Source organism: Furipterus horrens, unplaced genomic scaffold (genome assembly GCF_987537825.1).
Source record: "Furipterus horrens unplaced genomic scaffold, mFurHor1.1.pri manual_scaffold_13, whole genome shotgun sequence".
Taxonomy (NCBI): domain Eukaryota; kingdom Metazoa; phylum Chordata; class Mammalia; order Chiroptera; family Furipteridae; genus Furipterus; species Furipterus horrens.
In genome coordinates, this window is record NW_028327183.1 from 18,817,080 (window position 1) to 18,839,757 (window position 22,678).

The 22,678-nt window shown below is 38.2% G+C and overlaps 1 protein-coding gene across 1 annotated transcript in view; it reads left to right on the forward strand.

Moving 5' to 3' along the window:
• Nucleotides 1-22,678, forward strand: part of HYDIN (HYDIN axonemal central pair apparatus protein) — a 280,489-nt gene that overhangs the window by 54,444 nt on the left and 203,367 nt on the right. Inside the window, exon 9 of the mRNA XM_090260317.1 lies at nt 14,304-14,403. Coding sequence (XP_090116443.1) covers nt 14,304-14,403 — 100 coding nt within the window. The remainder of the gene's footprint in view (nt 1-14,303; nt 14,404-22,678) is intronic.

Here is a 22,678-nt window from a genome sequence, read left to right on the forward strand (position 1 = left end):
TCACACGTTCTATGCACCAATCACTGTTAAACACTTTTTATGCATTGCTCAGTTTATTTTATTTGTATATATGTTATCACTTATAGTCAGTCCCTCATGCTACAGATAAAGAAATTGAGACTTAGGGAAATTTGATAACTTACTAAAGGCCAAGCAGTTGGTAAGTAGTTAGAAATTTATTTCTGATTAGACTGACTCTAGAGTCGGGTTTCTCAACCTCTGTGTTATTGACATTTGGGGCTGGATAACTCTTTGTCCTGTAGATTGTAGGATATTTAATAGCAACCTAGATCTCTACCCACCAGACAACCATAACTGTCTCCAGATATTGCCAAATATCCCCTGCTAGGCAAAATTCCTCGATAGAAAACTACTTTGTCCTTAATTTCTCAATAAATACTTATTGACTGCATGTTCTGTACCAGGCACTCTGTGTGTACTAGACATTGATGAACAAAACAGACATAATCCTCGATCTCACTGTCTGTCTAGTGAGAGCAGAACCAGAGTTAGAACAGGGTTTGTCTGATTCCACAGACAGACTTCTGACTACTCTGCCCCACTGTCTGAAAATGAAAGTAGCTAGCATCTTCTGTATTTACTGTGTGCTAGGCACTGTGCATTTCCTCACACTTATCAAGCAGAGAGTGATCTGAACGTAGAGACAGCAATAGGAGTTGAGGAAGCCCACAGCTAGTTAGAGCTGCTAGGTTGTTACCATTCATCCCAGTTGGAGAGAAGCCATGGCCAGAAGGACATGTTAGAATAAGAGGTCACTTGTGGGAATTGCCACTGACTTGCATAGACCTGTTTTCCTTATGTCTGTACTTCCAAATTTTTATTAAAGGATATAACATAGAAAAGCGATTCCATGGCTAAGTAAGTTTCAGAAAAAGTGGGTTCAGTGTTGTTCGAAATTTACTGTAAGAAGTCTTAAAGTCGTTAATATAATAATACGCATTGTAATCTCCAAGAGGGAGCCTTCCCCTTGGAAGGAAACCTCTATTGTTTTGTGAAACCGTCTGCAGGACTCACTAATGAAGACAGTCAGCACACTAGTTCAGAGGCTGACGTGATGATCAGGAAAAGAAGCTAGAGAAGGCTTCTTGAGAGCAGAGCCTTGAACTAGATCGTACAGGATGGGACTGTTGGAAAACAGAATTGGGGATGTGCATGCCATGGCTCATTTAAAGGTCCAGGAGTGGATCAGGTTGTTTGAAGTAAAGGGCTCACATGGGAAAATAAGGTTGGGGAAGTGGGGTTGAAGCTGAATCTTCTTTCACATCAGCAGACTGTCCATTTCTTAGTTGAGCAGAGGAATCTTCAGATATGATGGGTTAAATCAGCAAGAGGTTAAATAATGATGAGTGTACTGTCTTGGAAGGACAGGACACATACCTGTTAAAATAAGTCAAGCCCAAAGATGTTGAAGAGATCCTTAGGAAGGCATTACATGTCTAAGCAAGCAAATGGCTGAGCGGGATGGAGGCAGGGAGGAGCAAACAGTCATGGCAATCTTGGACGTGCCAGGAGGTCCAGAGTGTAGACAGTCCAGGAATCTTTTCAGCTGGTACTAGATGTCTAGGCTGATGAGTACTGTCCTGTCTCTCATAGCCTTCTGGGAGCACATGACTCAGGGATAGGAAAGATTGGTGGTCAGGAAGAGGTGGGAAGCCCCAGGTGAGTCTTGTACATTACCATTCCAGAAGTAGGAGGACTAGAGTTGCCTCAGATTTTCTTCTCAAGCTCACTTCCATAACCCAAAGCTTCCTGATGGAGATATATGTATATTAAATTAATGCACTTATTTATAATTGCTTTTGAATTCTAGAGAGGAACTGAATTGACCATTACCACAAGGTATCTTTTTACCATTAGGATAAAAAACATCCTTTAAAACAGTGATACATGGAAATGGCATCTTTTAAATGAGACTAATTTTGTTTATATTATGTGAAAAAAATCAACGGAAACAGGAAGGGGAGATATGGATAGTGGTGTTTTAAAGCCTCTGTAATGACTTTGTCTTTTTCATACACTATTCAGGTTGTCTTCTCATAATAGTATTCATAGCTGGTTCTTGACAATTTTTGCAAAATGAAAATTAAGGCATGAAACTTTCCTAGTATCTTCATAAAGTTATTCTGGTCAAAACAGCAGAACTCAATGTCAGTTATAGTGAATTATTTATTGATGTTAAATCTTTTCCCTCTCCTACTTAAAGATCCTGCAAGTTTTATAGAAATACAGCTCTTATGAGTGTAATATAATCTTACCTTGTAAATACAGTTCTTATGAGTGTAATTTAATCTTACCTTGTAAATTACTTTTGAAGGTATTTGATAGAAAAGTTCGACCATTTTATTAGCTTCTTGACCCAAATGTGAATTATGGGTATTTTCCACTATTGAGATTTTGGTTTTCTGATACAGATAAATAGATGCTATAATATTTTGGGATGAGAGAGTTTGGAAAGGATTTATAGAAGAGATGCAATATGAACTACACATTATAGGAAGGGTGAGATTTAATTAAGTGGAAGGAAGAAGGAGAATGTTTCTAGTTGGAGAAATTATGAAAACAAGAAAAAGGGAAACTATTAGTTTTGTGGCATATTACATAACAGTAAAATGACCACTTTTTCTGGACCAGGCAGTCATGGAGAATATAAGAAATACTATCAGGAAGGAGCGTGGAGGGAATTCTGGGCTGCCTGGTCAACCTGTTTTACCATAGCCTGCTGCGCATTTCTGCAAACACTGGATCTGAAGGGTGGTAATATGTGTTCCTTGGCAAAGAAAGTTTTGTGGTCAAATAAATTTGGGAAATACTGGTTCAAGAGAAGATTGTTCTCCAAGTGGTTGAGTACAAGCAGAACTTTCCATGGTCAGAGACCCCTTTTCCCACCCAGGATGCCTCAGGCATCCGGGACTCACAGCAGGGCTTAGAGCAGGAGCATTATGTGTTCAAGGTGTTTTAGAAATATTATCCTTGTAGTCACATATGGGTCAAATGGACGGAGGGTGGCTAGAGACTGGGAGGATGGATGCAGGTCAGGCAGGAGAAATATGCTAATGCTGAAGGGGTCAGGGAGAGTGAACATCACTGCCAGCAAATTCATGGTGACGTGTGAGAGTGACTCTGACCTGGTTGGCCAGCCTGGTGATGGTTGGAAAGCAAGAGGAATGGCAGATGTGAGAGATGGTCAAAAGAAAGGCATGAAAATTAAGAAGTGCAGATTGGTAGTTATAAATAGTCATGGGGATGTAAAGTACAGCACAGGGAATATAGTCAATAAGATTGGAATGACTATGTATGGTGCCAGGTGGGTACTAGACTTATCAGGGGTATTACTTCACAAATTATATAAATGTCTGACCACTATGCTGTACACCTGAAACTAATATAAAATAATATTGCATGTCAACTATAATTAACAAGTAAAAAAGAAAAGAAAGTAAAAAAAAAAAAAATGGCATTAAAATGAAACATGATGAGGAATCATGTGTCTCCTCAGAACCTAAACTCAAGTGGCTGGGAGAATCACGATTCCTTTGACAGAGGTTAGCAAGTCAGGAGTCCTGGATTTATCTCCTAGCTTTGCCAATAGCAAATGTGACCTTAAGCCATTTGCTCTTTCTTGGCTTCAGTTGCTTTGTACACAAAATAAGTTGGTTGGTTGTTTTTTCAGGGTAGGATTCTTAGATCCAATTTGGGAACAGACTCTAGACTCCTTAAGGTCGGTGCCCCAGGCATACCTACCAGGGCCAATTAAAGGAGGGAGGGAAGGAGGTCAGTTGATGATGATGAGTTTGGTTCTGAACACGTTGAATTTGAGATGACAATAAATATCCAAAAGGTTTTGGAAATGCAGTACTAAATTTGTGGGAGGGCAATCAGAAGGGGAGGTAAGATATGTGAGAATCTTATAAAGATCTTCATTGAAGGCATGAAAAGAGAATGGAAATTTGAAGCAGATTCAACAAGGAAAATTGCAGAGGACCCAAGAGAGCTCTCAAGTGCTGACCTTTAGAGACCCTGCAAAGTGAGGAGAGGCTGTGAATTCACAGAGATGGATGGCTAAAAGGAGAACCTGGCTCCTGAGAGCTCATCAGCCTGTCTTACTTGTTTTTCTACCCTATTATGGTTGGTTTGTCACTATTTTCTACTGAAGGTCTCTTCTGAATATTGCTCACATATCAGATCAGTTATGCCAAAGCCACTATTTAATTTCTGACAGTTGGGCTATGTATCAGCAATCAGTTTTTTTATTTTTTATTTTTATTAGAGTGTGATTTCTTTTAATTAGCTTCTTGATATGAGCTGAGTTCACAGAATCAAAGATTAAAATCATGCAGCGTCACCTACTGATCTAACAATCCATCTCTAATTGCTATCCTGTTCAAAAAATAAAAATAAAATAAGAGGTTGATTAGAGACCACCTTGCTTTCTGTTGACCTCTTCAGCCTCTGTGCCCTCTGAGGAAGGACACTGTCTTCAAATGAGGTAAACTTAGAAGGAGGGAAAAACCCTGTTACATTAGTGTCTGGAAAGAAATAAGAAATGATATGCTTATTTTTTTAGACCTATGTCTTTATATCTTAGTTTTTCAAATAAGTCAGCTAAAACCAAGGCTAGTTTAGCCCTTATTGTGTTCTCTGCATTTTGTGTGTGTTTATTGGAACATTGTCCCTATTTTAGAGGTTTTTTCCATTTAAAACAAGTATTCAAGATCAAGAAATCAGTCACTGTCTCAAAAATGCCCAGAGGTGATGATGGTTTTGAATTTAATCAAATTTTATTAATATAATCATGATAGAAGTAGTTTGACTCAATGCTGTAAGAATGACTGGCCAAAACTCTAGAACTGAAAGTTCTTACACTGCTCTGTAACCTGCTCACTACTTGGCCCCCTGGTTAGTCCCATTGTCTTGGCTCACTTTCTTCCCATCATCCTCATTGCATAACATTGCCACAGAGTCTGTTGTTCAAATCTTGAGCAGTTATGCTGGGGTGTCTTAGGTACTGATGTGGTTGCAGAGTGTAAAGGTGGGAATTTGTGTCTGAGAGATCCCAGAGATGGTCATTGGTGGACAAAGGGGTTAAGTTAGGCAAGGACCCAGAGGGACCACAAGGCAGTCTTGGGCAGATATAGAACAGAAGTCTGGAGGTAATTTTTTTAAACTTAAATTGATAATTTATTGATATTATAATAATAACCATAATTGTTTTAGTTATTAAAACATGTGGGATAGTATAACTCTTTATGTCAAGTTCCTCATGACAATTCTCTTGATAAAGTTTTGGAATATTAATGAAATTAGCCAAAATTTTTCTATTTATTCCTTACCTAGGGAAGGTACTGGGTTTGGTAGAATACTGATCATTTCTCAAGCCACCTGTTTCTGTATAATTTTCCCTCTTTGGAAAAGAAGTGTAAAATTGAGTCTATTATGCATGTTTTGTGCCTTCCAGAAAAGCAAGTGGAATTGACTACTTTCAGAAATATAATATTCTATTTTACTAGATGGACTATGGCTGTACAGAATTTTGACAGTCTCATTTTGTTATATTCTCTGCGGAGGTCTCTTGGGTACCTGAGTGAGAGAGATTCAAAGAGAAAAAAACACAATTCTGATAATTGAGAGGCAGAAGACTATCAGGGGGCTGAAAGAGAGAATTAAACCTTTGATTTCCGTGGTCATCTTGGGGCGCTCTGAGAAATCACAGCACAGATGTGCTGGCCTTGTTCCTGAGCTCTGGTTCTGCTGGCTCAGGTCACGCTTTTAAGATGCAGCAATTTTCTGAATGTTGAACACTTGATATTTTCTCAAAAAGAAAGGTCTGAGGATTTAAAGGTATTTGCCCAAACTGGTCTTAGCTGATTGGGTGACATTGATGAGCAGGGAAAACATTTCTGCTTCTATTAGCAAGTGTCTTTTCCATCATAGAAAAAGTCATCCAGTATCCCTAGGAAAGCTTCAGCTTAATTTAACTAAGCCTTACAAAGGGAAACTTAAATAAAAGGGGGGAGGGGGGAAACTTGATAATTTCTTTATTACCATGTAAGTAATAGTAAACCATGCTTTGTCGTCACCCAAGCCTGCAGAAAACATGGTTCAGCAATTCAGACTCTGAAAGCACAGCTCAAATTTAGTTTACTTTATTTTTCCCAAACCAGCATAGCATGTGAGCTCAGCAGAACCAGGTTGGGTGGAAGCCCAGATGGCTACCAAAGAGGACAGATCTCGCTTTTTACTGCAAACTCCTTCCACTTCTTGTACCATTAGCTGTGAGTCACATTGCGAACATGTGGAAGCTGACTCCTTGGAAATGGACACCAGGAAGGAGAAAGGAGGACAGGGATCTGCTGAGAGCAAGCTGTCCTTAACAAGTCACAGCTCCTCCATCAGTATGGTTTTCCTATGCTTCAGCCTCCCTTTATTATTGTTTGGCTTCTCAGATCTTTGTGCTTGGCCAAGCCTTTTCCAGTTGTGCTGGTACATTCACTATGGTATTGGAGACCCCACGCAGTTGGAAGGAGGCCCAAGGAAGTCTTCGGTTCCTCATAGTTTATTAAATAACTTGACACTCTCCTTGTTGGAAGAGATGCAAATCTGTTTTCTCCAAGAAAGGAATGAACATCACACATAACTATTTCAGCTCTATAAAACCCCACTGGCATTTTTACCATATATGGGTTATAGTATTTCACCCAAGATAAAACTTGTCTTTTGTAAAACTTCCTCTGACAGGTAACCAAATCGTAAACCCCTCTCTTAGAAACTTTTCTGGTCATTATTTTGAGACTCAAAAGCTTTACTGAATTTAGTTTCTTGTTTGAGGAGATATAATGCAGTAGAAAAATCTCCTTGCATGTCATATACCAATTAGATCTTTTATCTCAATGAGAATTAGGATAGTTTCCTTCTATTTTTTTGCCGCCCCCCCCCCCCTTTTTTTTCCTATTTCTCTTTGAGACAACTTCTGTTTGCTCTGCTGATAAAGAGAGCCATGATTTCTCTCATTTTTCTGGAAAGTTTTAGAAGAGCAACTGTTTGTGAAACATATTATAGCTTCTAATCAGTGCTTCTTCTTCTTTTTTTTTTTTCTGATTGATTGATAGAAAGTTGAGTTTAAGAGGATGTTTTTATTTCCCAAGAGAAATTCTTTAACTTTTCCTTAAATATGGTAAGATAGCTGAAAATATTTATTTATGTAGTTAAGAATATTTCCATTTTGGTGGAACAATGATGGAATTCATTACACATTATAGCTGCTCCCGAAGTCCTTGGTAGGAGCTGACTGAAACCTGGCCCAACCAGGATAGCTTTAAAAAGATCTACCAATGCCTTTCTCAAGAGCTGCAAAATACTGGTATTAACTGTGTCATCCAAAAGGATGTCTGTGAGCACCTTCCGAGATACCTAAACACATGAGCATGCAGGGTGTCCTGTTATGTTTATTAAAGAAAAAAATATTATAGAAGCCCAGCTCTGCCACTTACTATTGGTGTGGCCTTCAGTGAGATACTTAACTTCTTTTTGTATTGGTTTTCTTGTCTTTAAAAAGGGGATAATACTGCTTCACAAGGCTGTAATGATAGAACTAGATAACGTATACGAGCACTTAACACAGTGCTGGGAACATGAGCTCTCAGTTACTGGCTGCAGATATTATGGTTTGCACTTAGGTGTGATTCAGCCTCTTGTCAGGTTAGAGATGTTTGGAAAGTGTAACATGTGAGCAGGCAAACATTTGGATCACTCTTCTAATTGTGAGTTGGGAGTTAAAATAACTATTTTATGTGATAAATATAGGTACCAAGTCATATTGTAAACTACTTTCCAAATAAACCAAGTAACTTAGCTACATTTAATTCTCTGCTCTTGCAGTTTGGGTTCTGATTCTGCAAAATTTGCAAGAAATAATTCTTCATTGAAATAAAGGAAAAAGGAAGGAAGGAAGGAAGAAAGGAAGGAAGGAAGGGGAGAGGGAAGGATAGAAGGAAGGAAGGGAGGGAGATAGGGGATAGAGAAAGGGGAAGGAAGGTAATTTTTAAAATATTTTGTTTTTTATTTTAGGATTTTCAAGGGAGATTTTTCAAAGAGCCCCTTTAATCATTGCCAATATAATTTTTTAAGGAGAAATTTTTAAAGGATACCCTTTCCATGATTGTATTAATCACCTATCACGAGCCAGTGGCAGTTATGTCCATGGACAGCTTTCAGAAAAGCTTGGACCTGTGTCTGTCAAGTCACTTGTTTGTTCTTGTTTCATAGGAAACATGAAGTTCCATTTCCAGAGTTATTTAATATTTGTCCAAAAATTGCATTATGGGAGTAAATGCTAGATCTGAAATACAAAGTTGATTCCTTCTAGCAGGTCGCTTGATTAATATGTGAAATGGAGGGAGAAACAAAACATTAAGACCAAGAAGGAAGGTGATTACAATGTAACTGAAGGCCATTTGACAATTTTTTTCAATAAACAAGGTAATAGTCACTGACTGAGTATATCTCTCGTTTGGAGCCGGAAATAGGCAGTGATGGGTGAGGGGTCATGTGTAGAAGGAAAATGGAAGAGCAGGGGGTTCTGTGGGATGATGCTGGTTTCGTAGCCTGGAAAGAAGGGATATTGATGTCAGAGCCAGTAAAGAAAATTTTGAATGTTTTGGTTTTCAGAAAGAAACTTTACAACTGAGCAATAAAGAAAGAAAGATTCTTGTCAGAGACATAAATGACATGGTAGTTAATTTCAGAAGTGTTGGAGAAGTAATATGAAAACTTTCAAAGACATAAAAGTGCAAGTGGGGTCATTTTAGGCTGATTGCCCCTATTTCTGGGGTTTGCTCTCTCTGATTTGTTAGAAATGCTATATTGAGTTTTTGCTATAAAGAAATAGGCATTGTTTAATTTTTATTTTAATCCCAACTGAAAATAAGTGTCCTTGTACATGTTTCTAACTCCTTCAACTGACCTAATATTGAAAGCATCCCTCTGCAAGAGGAAACTGAATGGCCACGCTTCTGTTTTTACAGATACACACAGCTCTCTTAATGCACATTACCTGGTACAAGCCCAGGAGAGGCTTTTAGAATAAGATTGTCCTTGAATTATGTCCCCAGGCTGAGCAAAGCTGAAAGTTACTGGCAAATGTCACAAGCATGAAACAGCTGCAACCCAGGATAAGAAAACACTGAGCCTACAGTTCCATGCGTTCAGTCTGAACCCTGTAGACTCAGATTCCCTGGCACTGGTAGTGCCTCACCAAGCAGAAGGGCTTCCCAGCCTCCAGGGATCCTCCACATCAGACACCCTCTCATGGATTACATCCAGATGTTAAGACTTCCTCCTCTGGGGAGATTCTGATTGCCTCTCTAGAACATGTTTACCCTGCCTTTTTCCAGCCCACCAGTTCTGATCATCAGATTTCTTTGATGATGGGGGATCCAAGAGTGCTTCTGGGAGAGAACTGAACTGTGTTGCCCTCTTGTCTGCACATGGACCCTGGATTCTCCAGCTGGGATAATGCTTTTGAAAGTGATCTGGTCCACCCAAAATCCTAAAGCCCTTGCATTTGCCTGCGTGTACTAAGCTTATCTAACTAATAGTGTATCATTTTGGGGGGCATTTCCTGCCATTCTGGTGAGACTTTTCTAGCACTTGGTTAGGGGTCCAAGATGGCCCCTTTGATCAGTTAGCTTGGATAGGAACAGGTCAGCTGCATCTAGTCTATACTCCCAAACAGAGTAGAATCTAAATCCATCAGGCAATACATTTGTCCCACGGGCTGTGAGGAAAACCAGGTCTTCAGTTGTTCTGAAACGGAATGCTCACTGCCACACCAGTGTATGGACAAGCCACCTCTTCTGCCTGGCCACTCTGCCCATTCTAGTCATGAGTGTTCCTAACACTCCATATCACTCCATATCACGAAGACCCCCAGTAACCAAAGGGGCCAGGTATTTGTGACTTATCAGAAGGGGCAGATACTTGTTTCAAGGTTTTAATAAGTGCCACAATGAAATGCCCAAATAAGTGAAAGTGCTGAAAGATTCCCTATTCCCTGCATGATCTCAAAGGTCCCTGTCAGCTCTAAATTGTATGACTTTTGCGGTTCCGGTTGCAGAGAAAATGGCAGAAATAGACTGCAAAGGTGAATAGGCATCTGCTAATGACTACACAATGTGCAAAGTGAATGGATAGAGCTGATTCAATAAATATGTCAAGAATTTATAGGCGTCACCTCTGATTTAGGTCTTGGGTATAGAACAGGGCCTACGCTCATGGAACCTTCATTCGTTTGGGGTGACCAAAACGTTCATTTGTTTTTTTCTAGAAGATAGCTCTAGTAGCACTTAGTTGTCTTTACCTTCATTCAAAACAATTTTGTTAGCTTGTATTGTAACAGCTGTCATATTAGGATGCATTAAAAGAAAAACTGATCAAAATTGGTGAATTTTTATGTACCGTTTTAATATTGAAGAAGGAAGAAAATAAGCAACATTTTTGGCACATTATGCTTTATTATTTCAAGAAAGGTAAAGACACAACTGAAATGCAAAAAAAAGTTTGTGCAGTGTATGGAGAAGGTGCTGTGACTGATAGAACGTGTCAAAAGGACTTTGCGAAGTTTCGTGCTGAAAATTTCTCACTGGATGAGGTTCCACAGTCAGGTAGACCAGTTGAAGTTGAGGACTGAGAAATTAATTGAGAGCAGTCAATGTTATTCCATGTGGGAGATAGCCAACATACTCAGAATATCCAAATCAATAAAGTTATTGGTGAAAATGAAAAATGTATCTTTTATTTTATGGGAAAAACCATATGGACTTTTTGGCCAACCCAATAGCTACCTGATCTAGGAGATGAGAGCTCCCAGGACCCACATGACACTCATAGCCCCTGACAGCTGCTACTTGGAGGCTCTGCACCCTGTTAATTCTGAAGTCTGAGGGGTGCTGCCTGAGAAGCACATTGATCAGACTGTAACTTTCATTAATAAACCCAAATTGGCTCTAGTTTTCTGTCCCTGTCCCCACCTCGTTGGATGTCTGCACTTTAGACCATTTTGTTCTCTACTTGATTCTTTAGTCCAGCACTATGTTCGTGTGTAGCCAGGCAGAAAGTGAAATATGCATTGGGGATTGTCTGAAACTGGAGCCTAATTATTTATCATGTTGCCATTCCTTAGTTTTCCTTTCCTTTTTAGGTTTCACCACCTAAATAGATTTTTGGATGTGTTTATCACATATGCCCTACTTGGCTCCATTTACAAAAACCATAGAAAAATGCACACTTTTCTCCTCTAATTTTTTCAATACTTTCATCTTAGTATTCCCAAGTGGCATAAAAATAACATCAATCATACTAAACAGCTAATTACCAAGCTCTTATTATGTACTGAGCATGAGACAGAGCTTTTGACCTGTATGACCTCACCAGACCTTTGGAGACTATTTGAGACAAGTGATGTTAGCATCTACTTTTACAGCTCTGAGAAGTTAATGAAGAGGCCCTGGGTTACATTTTTAGTTAAAAGTATTTTTCAAGGGAATCCTGATATATGCCATGTGTATCACAAAATTTTTAAAACTTGGTTTCCTTATTATGACTTTGAGTGGTGTGAATTAAAATGAGAAATATCACACTGGATCAGAACCACAGTTTGATCTGGGCATTGTTCTTCCTTGGATCATTGCTATGTTTTCATAGAATAAGAGTCTTTCTTTTCTTTTTTCTTTTGGATATCTATTTTTTTATTTTTTTAAGTGTATTTTATTGATCATGTTGTTACAGTTGTCCCAATTTTTTTCCCTTTGCTCCCCTCTGCTCAGTAACCCGCTTCCCTCCAGCAATCCCACCTGCCTTAGTTCATGTCCATGGGTTGTGCATGTAAGTTCTTTGGCTTCACCCTTTCCTATGTTATTCTTAACTTCCCCCTGTCTATTTTGTACCAACTGATTATGCTTCTTAATCCCTGCATCATTTCTCCATTTCTCCTCCTTCCCCCTCCCAGCTGATAACCCTCCAGATGATCCCCATACCTATGATTCTCTTTCTATCCTGGTTTGCTTAATTGGATTTTGTTTTTATTTTTTAGATTCAGTTGTTAATAGCTGTGAGTTTGTTGTCATTTTAATGTTAATAATTTTGATCTTTTTCTTAAGTAAGCCCCTTTGACATTTCATATAATAGTGGCTTGGTGATAATGAACTCCTTTAGCTTTACCTTGTCTGGGAAGCACTTCATCTGCCCTTCCATTTAAATGATAGCTTTGCTGGGTAGAGTAATCTTGGTTATAGGTTCTTGCTTTTCATCACATTGAATACTTCTTGCCAGTCCCTTCTTGCCTGCAAATTGTCTTTTGAGAAATCAGCTGACAGTCTTATAGGCACCCCTTTGTAGGTAACTCTCTGCTTTTCTCTTGCTGCTCTTAAGATTCTCCGTTTATCTTGAACCTTTGGCATTTTAATTATGTTGTGTCTTGGTGTGGTCCTCCTTGAGTCTAGCTTGTTTGGGATTCTCTGTGCTTCCTGGGCTTGTATGTCTATTTCCTTCACCAAAATTTGGGAAGTTTTCCTTCATTATTTTTTCACTTAAGCTTTCAATTTCTCGCTCTTCCTCTTCTCCTTCTGGCACCCCTATGATTCAGATGTTGGTATGGTTAAAGTAGTCCCAGAGGTTTCTAGGCCTCTCGTCCTTTTTTTCAGTTCTGTTTCCTCATTCTGTACTGGTTGACTGTTTTTTCTTCCTTATGTTCCAAATCATTGATTTGAACCTTGGTTTCCTTCCCTTCACCATTGGTTTTGTGTGGATTTTCCTTCGTTTCACTTAGCATAGCCTTCACTTCTTCCCTTATGTGTCTGCCATAATTAAGCATATCTGTCAAGCCTGTGAGCATCTTTATCACCAGTATTTTGAACTCTATGTCTGTTAGGTTGGCTATCTCCTCATCGTTTAGTTCTCCCATTGGAACCTTGATCCATTCCGTCTTTTGAGCCATACTTCTTTGTCTTCTCATCTTGACAGGCTCCTGTGTTTGTTTGCCTCTGTGTCTTAGGTAGAGCTGTCGCACCTGTTACATTGTAAGTGCCGGAGCCTTAGGGATTTGTCAATACAGAGCGACCTGTTTCACCACGTTGTGGCACTGTGTCACGGTGAGGGATCTGAAGGAACAATGCCGCTTGCTCAGCACTCACCCCTTTCCCAGGAACTTCTCCCACTTCTGTATGGGACTGGCGCCCCTTTAATTGTTGCCCTGGCCATTTTTCCCAAGGTGGGTGGGTCTGCGGACATTCTAGGACCATGGGGCCCTTTAAACAAGCGGACTCTGCTGCGAGACCAGCAGTTTCTACCTCTGCCCCTACCCCCACTGGTTTGCACAGTCAAAAGCAATGAGGCTTTATTTTTCCCGGTGTTGGAACTGTGAGCTGCACGGTCTGGTCTGGTGCTGGGAGCACTCCCCAGGTGTCCCTCTCCACTTTTTAAAATGTGTGACTGCACTTTCCATTGGCCTGCCTCTGCTGCCACTCCTGCTGCTGCTGCCACCACAACGCCACATCCTCTCCACCCCAGCTCCACCCCTCCTACCTGTCTGGATGAGTATTTCTTCTTTATATCTTTGTTTGTTGGACTTCCATGCAGCTCGATTTTCTGGAACTTCTGGTTGTTTCTAGTTTTGAGATAGTTGTATTCCTTTTTAGTTGTGGAGGGAGATGCAGCATGTCTGTCTAAGCCTCCACCTTGGCCGGAAGTGCAAGAGTATTTCTTTATGTTGTCACCTCAAAAGTTAGGAATGTGGTCCCTCCATCAAGTGAGTTAGGTACTTTTTTCTCAGTAGCCCCTCTGGACCCTATTTATATAGGTAGAGCACTTAGCATGTGTGTTATAAAAGATTTGTATACATATTTATCATCCATCTAGCATATGAGCTCCATGTAGTCTTGGACCACATGCTTCTTTATCTCTGAAGCCCAGTGCCAGGCACATATTGGCATACAATGAATGGTCATTGAATACACAAATTTTAAAAATTTCTTAAATATCCTTGTTATAAAATAATATAACTATTAGTTATGTAGACTTATTATATGTTCATGAACTCACTGAAATTATTTTTGAAGCTTGTTTCTAACTGGTTATAAGTCAACTATCTGTTGAGTAAAATAGTTCTTTCTTTTATCTATTGTAAAACTATTTCCTTCCAATTTCCTGGAGTTTTAACATAATAGTAACATTTGAAAGCAATACCTTCCCTTCATCATATTGTTTTTTAATTATTCTTTCTTGTTTTTCAGGAAGGTGATGTCTGGCCCAACTCATCAGCTGAAATCACTGTGTACTTTAACCCTTTGGAAGCCAAACTCTACCAAATGACTGTTTACTGTGACATTTCAGGTACGAGTTTTCTCTGTGTGGTAAAGGCAGGTTATGGAGTGCCCAGAGCATAAAGTGGCATGCTTGAGTGTGTGTGTGTGTGTGTGTGTGTGTGTGTGTGTGTGTATGACTGTGTTTTGGCTATGGGCAGTGAACGATATCAATAGAGGAATAATGGACTTAAGCTATGCACTTATTTACTTCTTTCTAGAATAGATCAAACTTTGAAGTATGCTACAGTTGTAGCGTGGTGGGGCATGGTGGTGGGAAACCCTGGATGTGGATTTCTCTTTGATTTTTAGAGTAGTAAGAACATTCCTTGAGACAAAGTCTCACAATTTATATTTTTTATTTTTTTGTAATATTTGACTACTTATTTTTTCCTTTTTAAGTTTTTATAAAATAATGTATGCCAGGTGGGATGGGAGGTAAGTCTGGCAGTGGCCAGAGCCACAAGGAGGGTGTATAAATAGGGTGGCAACAGATGGCTTCAGGAAATTGTAAATACAGAGAGAAATTAAGCAGAAAAGTAAGTATATTGAGGATACCAAGAGCCAGTATTTTTTACTCTTGGATGAGGAAATAAAAATATGGAAAGGGGAAGGACTAAGACCAGCCCTTTGGTATTGGAATGGAATTGGAGTTATCATTATGAACGACAGTTGTTAATATGCAGACATAATAGAAATGAACACATATGTATGTAAATGTGTGTATGTACATACATATATTTCCTACCCATGTTCATTGAGAGGTCCTGGAAGTTCAGAGGCCCTCATAGCAATGAGCACATGTAGAACCCAAAGCTTGATTTCTAAATTCCACTCGCCACTAAAAGGAACCTTAGAAAATTGGCTGATTCTAGGACTGAAGCAGATAAAGAACAAGATGAATCTGAAATATCCTCTTGTGCTGAAAAGGAAGGAAACACTCAAAGAATGACAGAGATATATCGTAATGACACAGAAACCAGCAAAGGAACTCCCACTGACCAAATTTGGAACAAGTTGAGAATCAAAGTAAATGATGACACAAATAAATTATAATCCATTGAATAAATAGGACTCTGCGAATCTACAATAAAATTTACCATTTGGCAATCATAGTAATAATCAATTTTTCTTGCTGATTCTATTCTTATACTGTTATTTGTTGATTTATCAACCTCACACATTACTTTTAAGTCCCCAATATGATAGATGAGGATTTAGTTCTTATATCTCCTCTACCCATTTCTGGGCTTATTGAGTTATAATTTACAAGCAGTGAAATTCACTCTTCTGGGAGGTTATAGTTCTGTGAACTTTTACAAACTGTAACAGTCTTGTAACAACTACCATAAAGTTCCCTTATGCCCCTTTGCAGGCGGTTCCATCCCCCATCTCGGTCCCTGCAACCAAGTTATTTTAATATATTTATTTCATTTTATGAATTTTATTTATAATTTAATTAATATACTTTAAACTATATTTTGTGTCTTGTCAACTCTATAATATCTCTTGACTTGTATGGATATTGAGAGCCCTAAAACCTGCCCAACACCATTCTACCCTATATCTCTCCCACAGCTCTGAGAGTTGTTTTGCTTTTCTATTATTATAATTGATAACTATATTTGAGTCTTCTGTTTTGTGTACATAAATATTATACACTGAAGGGAAAAATTGTATTCATGGATTGCATTTTATCTTCTGTTGGTCAAGTATTCTAACTTTTAATCAGTCAAAGAATATTCCTAAAGTCTGTATCAAGTAGTCTCTCTCTTCACTGTCCATCAGTTTCTCACAATTATGCCTTGTTTTAGCTTACTTCATAATTGATGCCTTTGTACAGCTTTTGAGTTCTCCCCACTGTTGTTTCTAATTCCTCATTTCTTCATGCCTCTCTAATTTTAGAATTCATTCTCTTTTCCTTGAAGACATTTTCCTTAGAGCCTACCAGCTTCTTATTCTAATTCAGATTAGTCACCACCTACACAGTTGTTATCCAGGATTTAAAAAAAAATTCTGTGTGGAATCTAATGAACAAAATACTGACGAACTACATAGAAACAGAGGTATGGCTACATGGGACAGACTGGCAGCTGTCAGAGGGGAAGGGAGAGGGGACTGGATGAAAGAAGGAGAAGGGATTCGCCAAAGAGAATCTACGTATGACACAGGGACACAGGCAACAGTGTGGTGGTTACCTGAGGCGGGGGGAGGAACAGGGGCTGGGTGGAGGTGGGCAAAAGGTGGGGGGCAATGGGGACATCCGTATCAACTATAAAAATAAAGTTATAAAATAAAATAAAATTTCCATGTATGTTTCATTACATCTTTTCATTTTCACTTTGCACAAGTAACCTCAGGATGGGTGTGTAAAACAGAAACTTTGATCCTTGAATGTCTGAAAATGTCTCATTATGGCCTCCAAAGTCACTTGATAGTTTAGCTAATTCTAGTTTCAAAACAATTTCTCATCAGAACTTTGAAGACATTGCATAACCTTCATTGTAAAATTCAGAAGTCTGAAGATCACCTAAGTATCATATCTTTATAGGTGGCCTATTATTTCTCCCTCCATTAAGCTATGTCCAAAAATGGGTTTTTCTAATTCATCCTCCTCAGCTTTGTAGGGCCTTTTGAGTCTAATTACTCATCTATCCCTTCAGCTCTGGGAAATTTTATTATTTTTTACATACGTCTCTCCATTTTTTAATTTTTTTTTATTTTGGAAATCTTAACAGTCCAATGTTAGACCTACAGGATCGATTATCTGTTGTTAAAGAACAAGATTTTAATTATCAAACATGAGTAATAAATGACATTAAATACCACTCAGAGCTATTAGTTAGAAAATTCCAGAGTGGTGTGGACATCATGCATTCGTAGGGTTCCTACCAATGTCGCCTGGTCTGTGGTTTTCTGTTTGTATATAAGGATGAGAAAATGGGTTTAATTTTCAGGGGAGCTTGTACTACTTACTTGCCTTTGCTGGCTGTGGTGATTATTTTAAACTTGGGGGGTAGTGATAAGAGTGAATAATCATTAGTATTTTCAAGTGTAAAAATTCTACTATTCTGCTGTACCCGGAATGTTTTCAGTTAATATCTACACAGTCACTTTCCTCTCTGTATAAAGTGGTCAGGCAGTCTAAGACCAGAGCAGAAGGGTGGGCTACCTGACCCAAGAATGTGCCACCCTCCACCTCCCCCAGGTGTGTGTCCCTTTTATGATGATGTGTATTTCGCCTTCCATTGATGTAACAGCTATCACCTTGACTTTTATGATAGTTATTTTATTATTTTAACATATAATTTTGTCACCTATGAATTCATTCCTAAGCAAAATAGTACAGTTTGCCCATTTTAAATATTTATATATTGAAATTATACTCCGTGTCTTATGCTATTAGCACCAGAAAGCTAAAGCCACTCAATAAATATTGATCAAATAAATGAAAAAAAAAAAGAAGGCATGAGGGAACAAAGCTTAGTTTGATCTGGTCTTTCCTTTCCTGTGTCAGTGGGATTCTCAGGATAAATGCAGAATGCACGAAGAGTTTCTGTGTTGACATAAGTATTTCTGCACTTCAGACCGGCATCATCTCTCCCAGACTTCTTTTTTTTTTTTTTTTTTTTTTTTTTCAGATTTAATGTGTTTTATTGATTAAAATATTACATTTGTGCCAATTTCCCTTCCCTCTGCTCCCCTCCACCCGGTGGCGCCCCTCCCTCCAGTTGTCCCCCCCTTTTAGATTATGTCCATTAGTTGTGCATTCTCCCAGACTTCTTAATGGGTCTGAAGGAAATGTTGATACATCAGCGTTCAGACAAGGCTGGAAATGCTGCAGCGGCCCTCATGCCACAAGTGGCCAGGTCTCTGTCCTCTCTGTGGCTCCCCTGGGACATTGTGCTTGGCCAAATTCCAAGGGGGTTGGCTGCTCTCCAGGAGGTTCCCAAACATTACGTAACTAGTTGTATTTATCTATTGTTCCATTTGCAATTCTGAATTCTGCCACAGAATTCACATCCTGGATAAACTGAATAGTATAATTTTCCATCTGCATGGCATTCTTCTTTATTTTGTTAGTGATATTTTAAAAGATACAATTGCTAGGGAAGGGTTTTGTTTACATAGTAATTCCATATTATCTTCCCTGTAAATTGAGTGCAAATCTGTGTGTCTTTTAAAGGGTTGGCAATGATTCCTTACTCTTATCTTCAACGGGTTGTTAAAACCTTTTGGTTTTATGTCTCTAAGAAATACTTCTTAAGCAGATCGAAAAGCTCCCACCCTTGCTTTATTTTATTTTGCTTTGCTTTTGTTTTCCTATATGCTTTGAGAGATAAAAGCAAATACATATAGATATGCTTCCCCTCTCACCTTTTTGCATAAGTGATAGCATACTTTACATTAAGTAACATTGGTTTTTAAATATTTCTTAGAGATTCCTTAACATTAAATTAAGAAGTGTCGTTTTTCATGATTGCATATGAATACCTTTTATTTACATACCACAGTTTAACTTTTATCCTTTGTCTCTAAGAAATAGAACACAGACTCAGAAATGTATGTATTGTAATAAATGCTGTGGTGAGCAGAGTAATGGCCTCCCAATATGTCCATGTTCCCAGCATCTGTGAATATGTTACTGTAGATATGTTACATTATATGGCAAAGGGGAATTAGAGCAGAAAATGGAATTTGGATTACTACTGAGCTGACCTTAAAGTAGGGAGATGATACTGGATTATGTGGGTGGCTCAGTATAATCACAAGGGTCCTTAAGTGTCGAAGAGGGAAGCAGAAGTTATCAGTCTCAGTGTCAGAGTGATGTGATATGAGAAAGACTCTACCAGCCATTTCTGGCTTTGAATATGGAAAAAGCGACTTGTATAAGAATCTGGAAAAGCAAGAAAATGGGCTTTCCTCTAGGACCTGAAAAAGGAGCCCCATCAACACCTTGATTTTTGACCCAGCGAGACCCATCTTGGACTTTTGAGCTCCAGAACTTAAAAAAAATTTTTTTTTAATTGCAGTTGACATACAATATTATATTAGTTTTAGATGTACATCATAGTGATTAGAAATGACCTCCAGAACTTTTAAGAGAAGTTGCTACATTAAGCTATAAAATTTGTGGTAATTGTTGTAGAGTAATAGGGAATTAACACAGACATACATAAATTATAACAAATAATTATAAGGCAAACATTATGTGATTGTCATCAAGATCAATAATAAAATGTTTTCAGCCTCGACAAGCCCCCCAGTGTGTTCCTTCCTAATACACTCCACTCACCCCAACCTCCCCTTGAGGTAATCACCATTCTGTCTTTGACAATCATTATTTCTTTGCTTTCATTTATAGTTTTACCCCTATATATGTATTCCTAAATGATACAACTTAGTACTGCCTGGTTTTGGAATGTACATCATTGGAATCAATCTGCATGTCTCATCCATGGCGTTGCTTGTAGCTCTAATTGTATTTCATTTTCATTGTTGTATAGTATGCCATCATGTGAATGCTTGTTCAGAGACAGGAAGTTCCAGGGAAGGCCAGTATCACTGGTCTTGAGGGAGGCCTCTCAGGATGCAAGAAATTTAACCCATAATCCCCAACTGCAACCTTCTTTCTTCCAAAAGCTTTTTATCTAGGCATAGTGTGTACCCTCAGTAATAAAGAAATGAGCAGGAGTAACAGACACACAAACCAACAGTTACATTGCGATGCTCTATAATGAATGAATAAATAATGGAAGAGGGTGTAGGGCACACAGCTCAGTCTGAGGGTTTTCAAGGAAGGCTCCCTAGAGAAAGTGATCCTTGAAGTATTTGTTAGTCAAGTTAAAAAAAAAAGGGAGTGTGTGTGGCTGGTCATGTCAGTCAGGGATATACTTTGTGAAAATACATAGAGAAACACAGTGAAAATACATAACAAGAGCATGAAATGGCAAAGAATCACATGTTCTTAGGATGAGGCTGCCAGAGAGAAAGACAGAGATAGCGAGAGACAGGGACACTTGGGAGAGGGGCAATGGGGACAGAAATTGAAGCTAGAGGCTGAAGGTAGGATCTAGTCCATGGAAGGCTGCCCTTGAATGCCAGACTAAGAACCTTGGACTTTATCCTGAGTGCAGAAGGGAGTCACTGTGGGGCTGTGAAGCAGGGGAGTGAGCTGCCAAGCAAGATCTGATGATGGCAAATGTAACATCATTACCATCTTTTCAGTTCATCTAACATTGAAAATTTTTTCATGTAAAGATTTTGGATTTTCTTAGAATTAGTTAAACCTGCATGTTAGGTATTTATAAAAATGTGCTGATGGTTTGATCTAAAGTCTTGAAACTGATCTTTCATCTACCTTGACTTTCTTATGGAAGGTGGAAATTTTGAATTTAAACATGAAGATTACCTTTTACAAAAATCAAAAGGAAACAGCATATATTTGGTTTGGATCACCATATGGGAACTTCACAGAAAGCAACACTTTCTCATTTAAACTGTGAAATGTATTGCTAGATAGCATCATTAATGGGTGCTTCAGAGTCAAATGCAGAAAAGCAGCATGGTGGAAATGATTCCAAATATACCTGCTTCCTTTGAAGACCCAATTAAGATGAAACCTCATTGTCCATTTTTATTTTATATATCATAACAGAGAAACATCTAAGTTTTTAGCACGATTTAAGGCTTTTGATTTTTATCCAAACCTAAAGAATGGAGATTTAATTAGGTTTAGGAAACAGAAAGCTAAATCATCCCAATCATTAAAAACACTTTTGGGTTTTCAGTATTAAGTGAGTAACACTGTACATATATATAGCTTTTCTTTCTGAAAACTCATCAGACTGCAACCTCATATTAATGTAAGTTTTCTTAGTCCTATGAATAAAAAATTATTTTCTTGAGCAACTGCTATTTAAGTTATATTTTCAGTTATCAAATATTTCAAACATAAAGAAAAATACAGGGAATAGTACACAAATATTTATGTATATAGAACCAAGATATAAGATAAGTTGAACAAATGGGAATGTATACACATATTTTTGGTCAGGAAGATCAACGTCATAGCTAGGTCAATTCTCCCTATAAATATAATGTGATTCCAGTGATAATATAAAAAAGTTTTTTTTAAAGTTGATTTCAGAGTTTTTATGAAGGAAATAAATAAACTAGGGTTGCCTAGAAAATTCAGAAAAACAAGAATAATGTGGGAGGACTAGCCCCACCATGTGTTAAATGTTATTTTAAAAGCTATAACAATAAAAAAGATTAAAAAAAACAACAAGAACAAAGAAAGAAAAATAAAAGAAATACACACACACAAAGCTATAACAAATATAATCTCATGGTTCTGGAACATGAAGGAAGTAGCTACCCAATCAACATTCATTCATTCTTTTCATCCTCACCAGCAACCACGATCAGCAATCAGCATGCCCTACTCTCCTAAACCATCCTCTCTCCCAAATCCACACTTCTCAATGTCATTGATATGTGAACAAAATAAAAGCCCTTATTTGTTTAAGACACTTTGTTTCATTTATCTTTTGCTGTATAACAAACTACCCTAAAATTTGTGGCTTAAAACAACTAGCAATCATGTCTTTTGTTTACAGATCTGAAATTTGGTCAGGATTTATCAAGGACAGCTCCTCTTTGCTCTATTAGCTTTTTCTAGTTAGAAGAGCTTGAAGGTAGAGGTGGCTGATATCATTTTATACCTCATCCTTCTTATGTGTCTGGTAGTGGATCGTGGCTGTTGGCAGGGACCTCACTAGGTTCTGTCCGCTGGAACCTTTATCTATGGCCTCTCCTTGTAGCTGTTTATTTCTTCATAGCATGGACAATGGACCAAATTATTGATATGAGAAATCTTTTGCAGTCTGATTGTTGTTTCTTTAGGTTGTCTATCTTTTCTGTCAGATTGATATTAAGAATTATTTTATGTTTGCTGTTCTGCAGTTTCATTGTGGTGCTTTGCCTTTATTCTACATGGCCTTGATATGCTTATTCAATCTTAGAACCTTTAGTTGATTCTGGAATATTCTCAGTAATTATCTTTTCAAAGTTGTTTTCATCTATCTCAATTTTCTTCTTCTGAAAATTCTTTTAGATATATGTTTACCCCATGGCATTGCCAATATCTTTTAACTTCTTTATATTTCTGATTTATTTGTCTTTCTATGATACATTCTGGGTATTATTCCAAGATGTTTCTCCCAGTTGACTAATTCTTTCTGTAGCTAGCTCGACTGCTTGGTGAATTCATCTATTCAGTTCTTAATTTCATCAAGTTAACT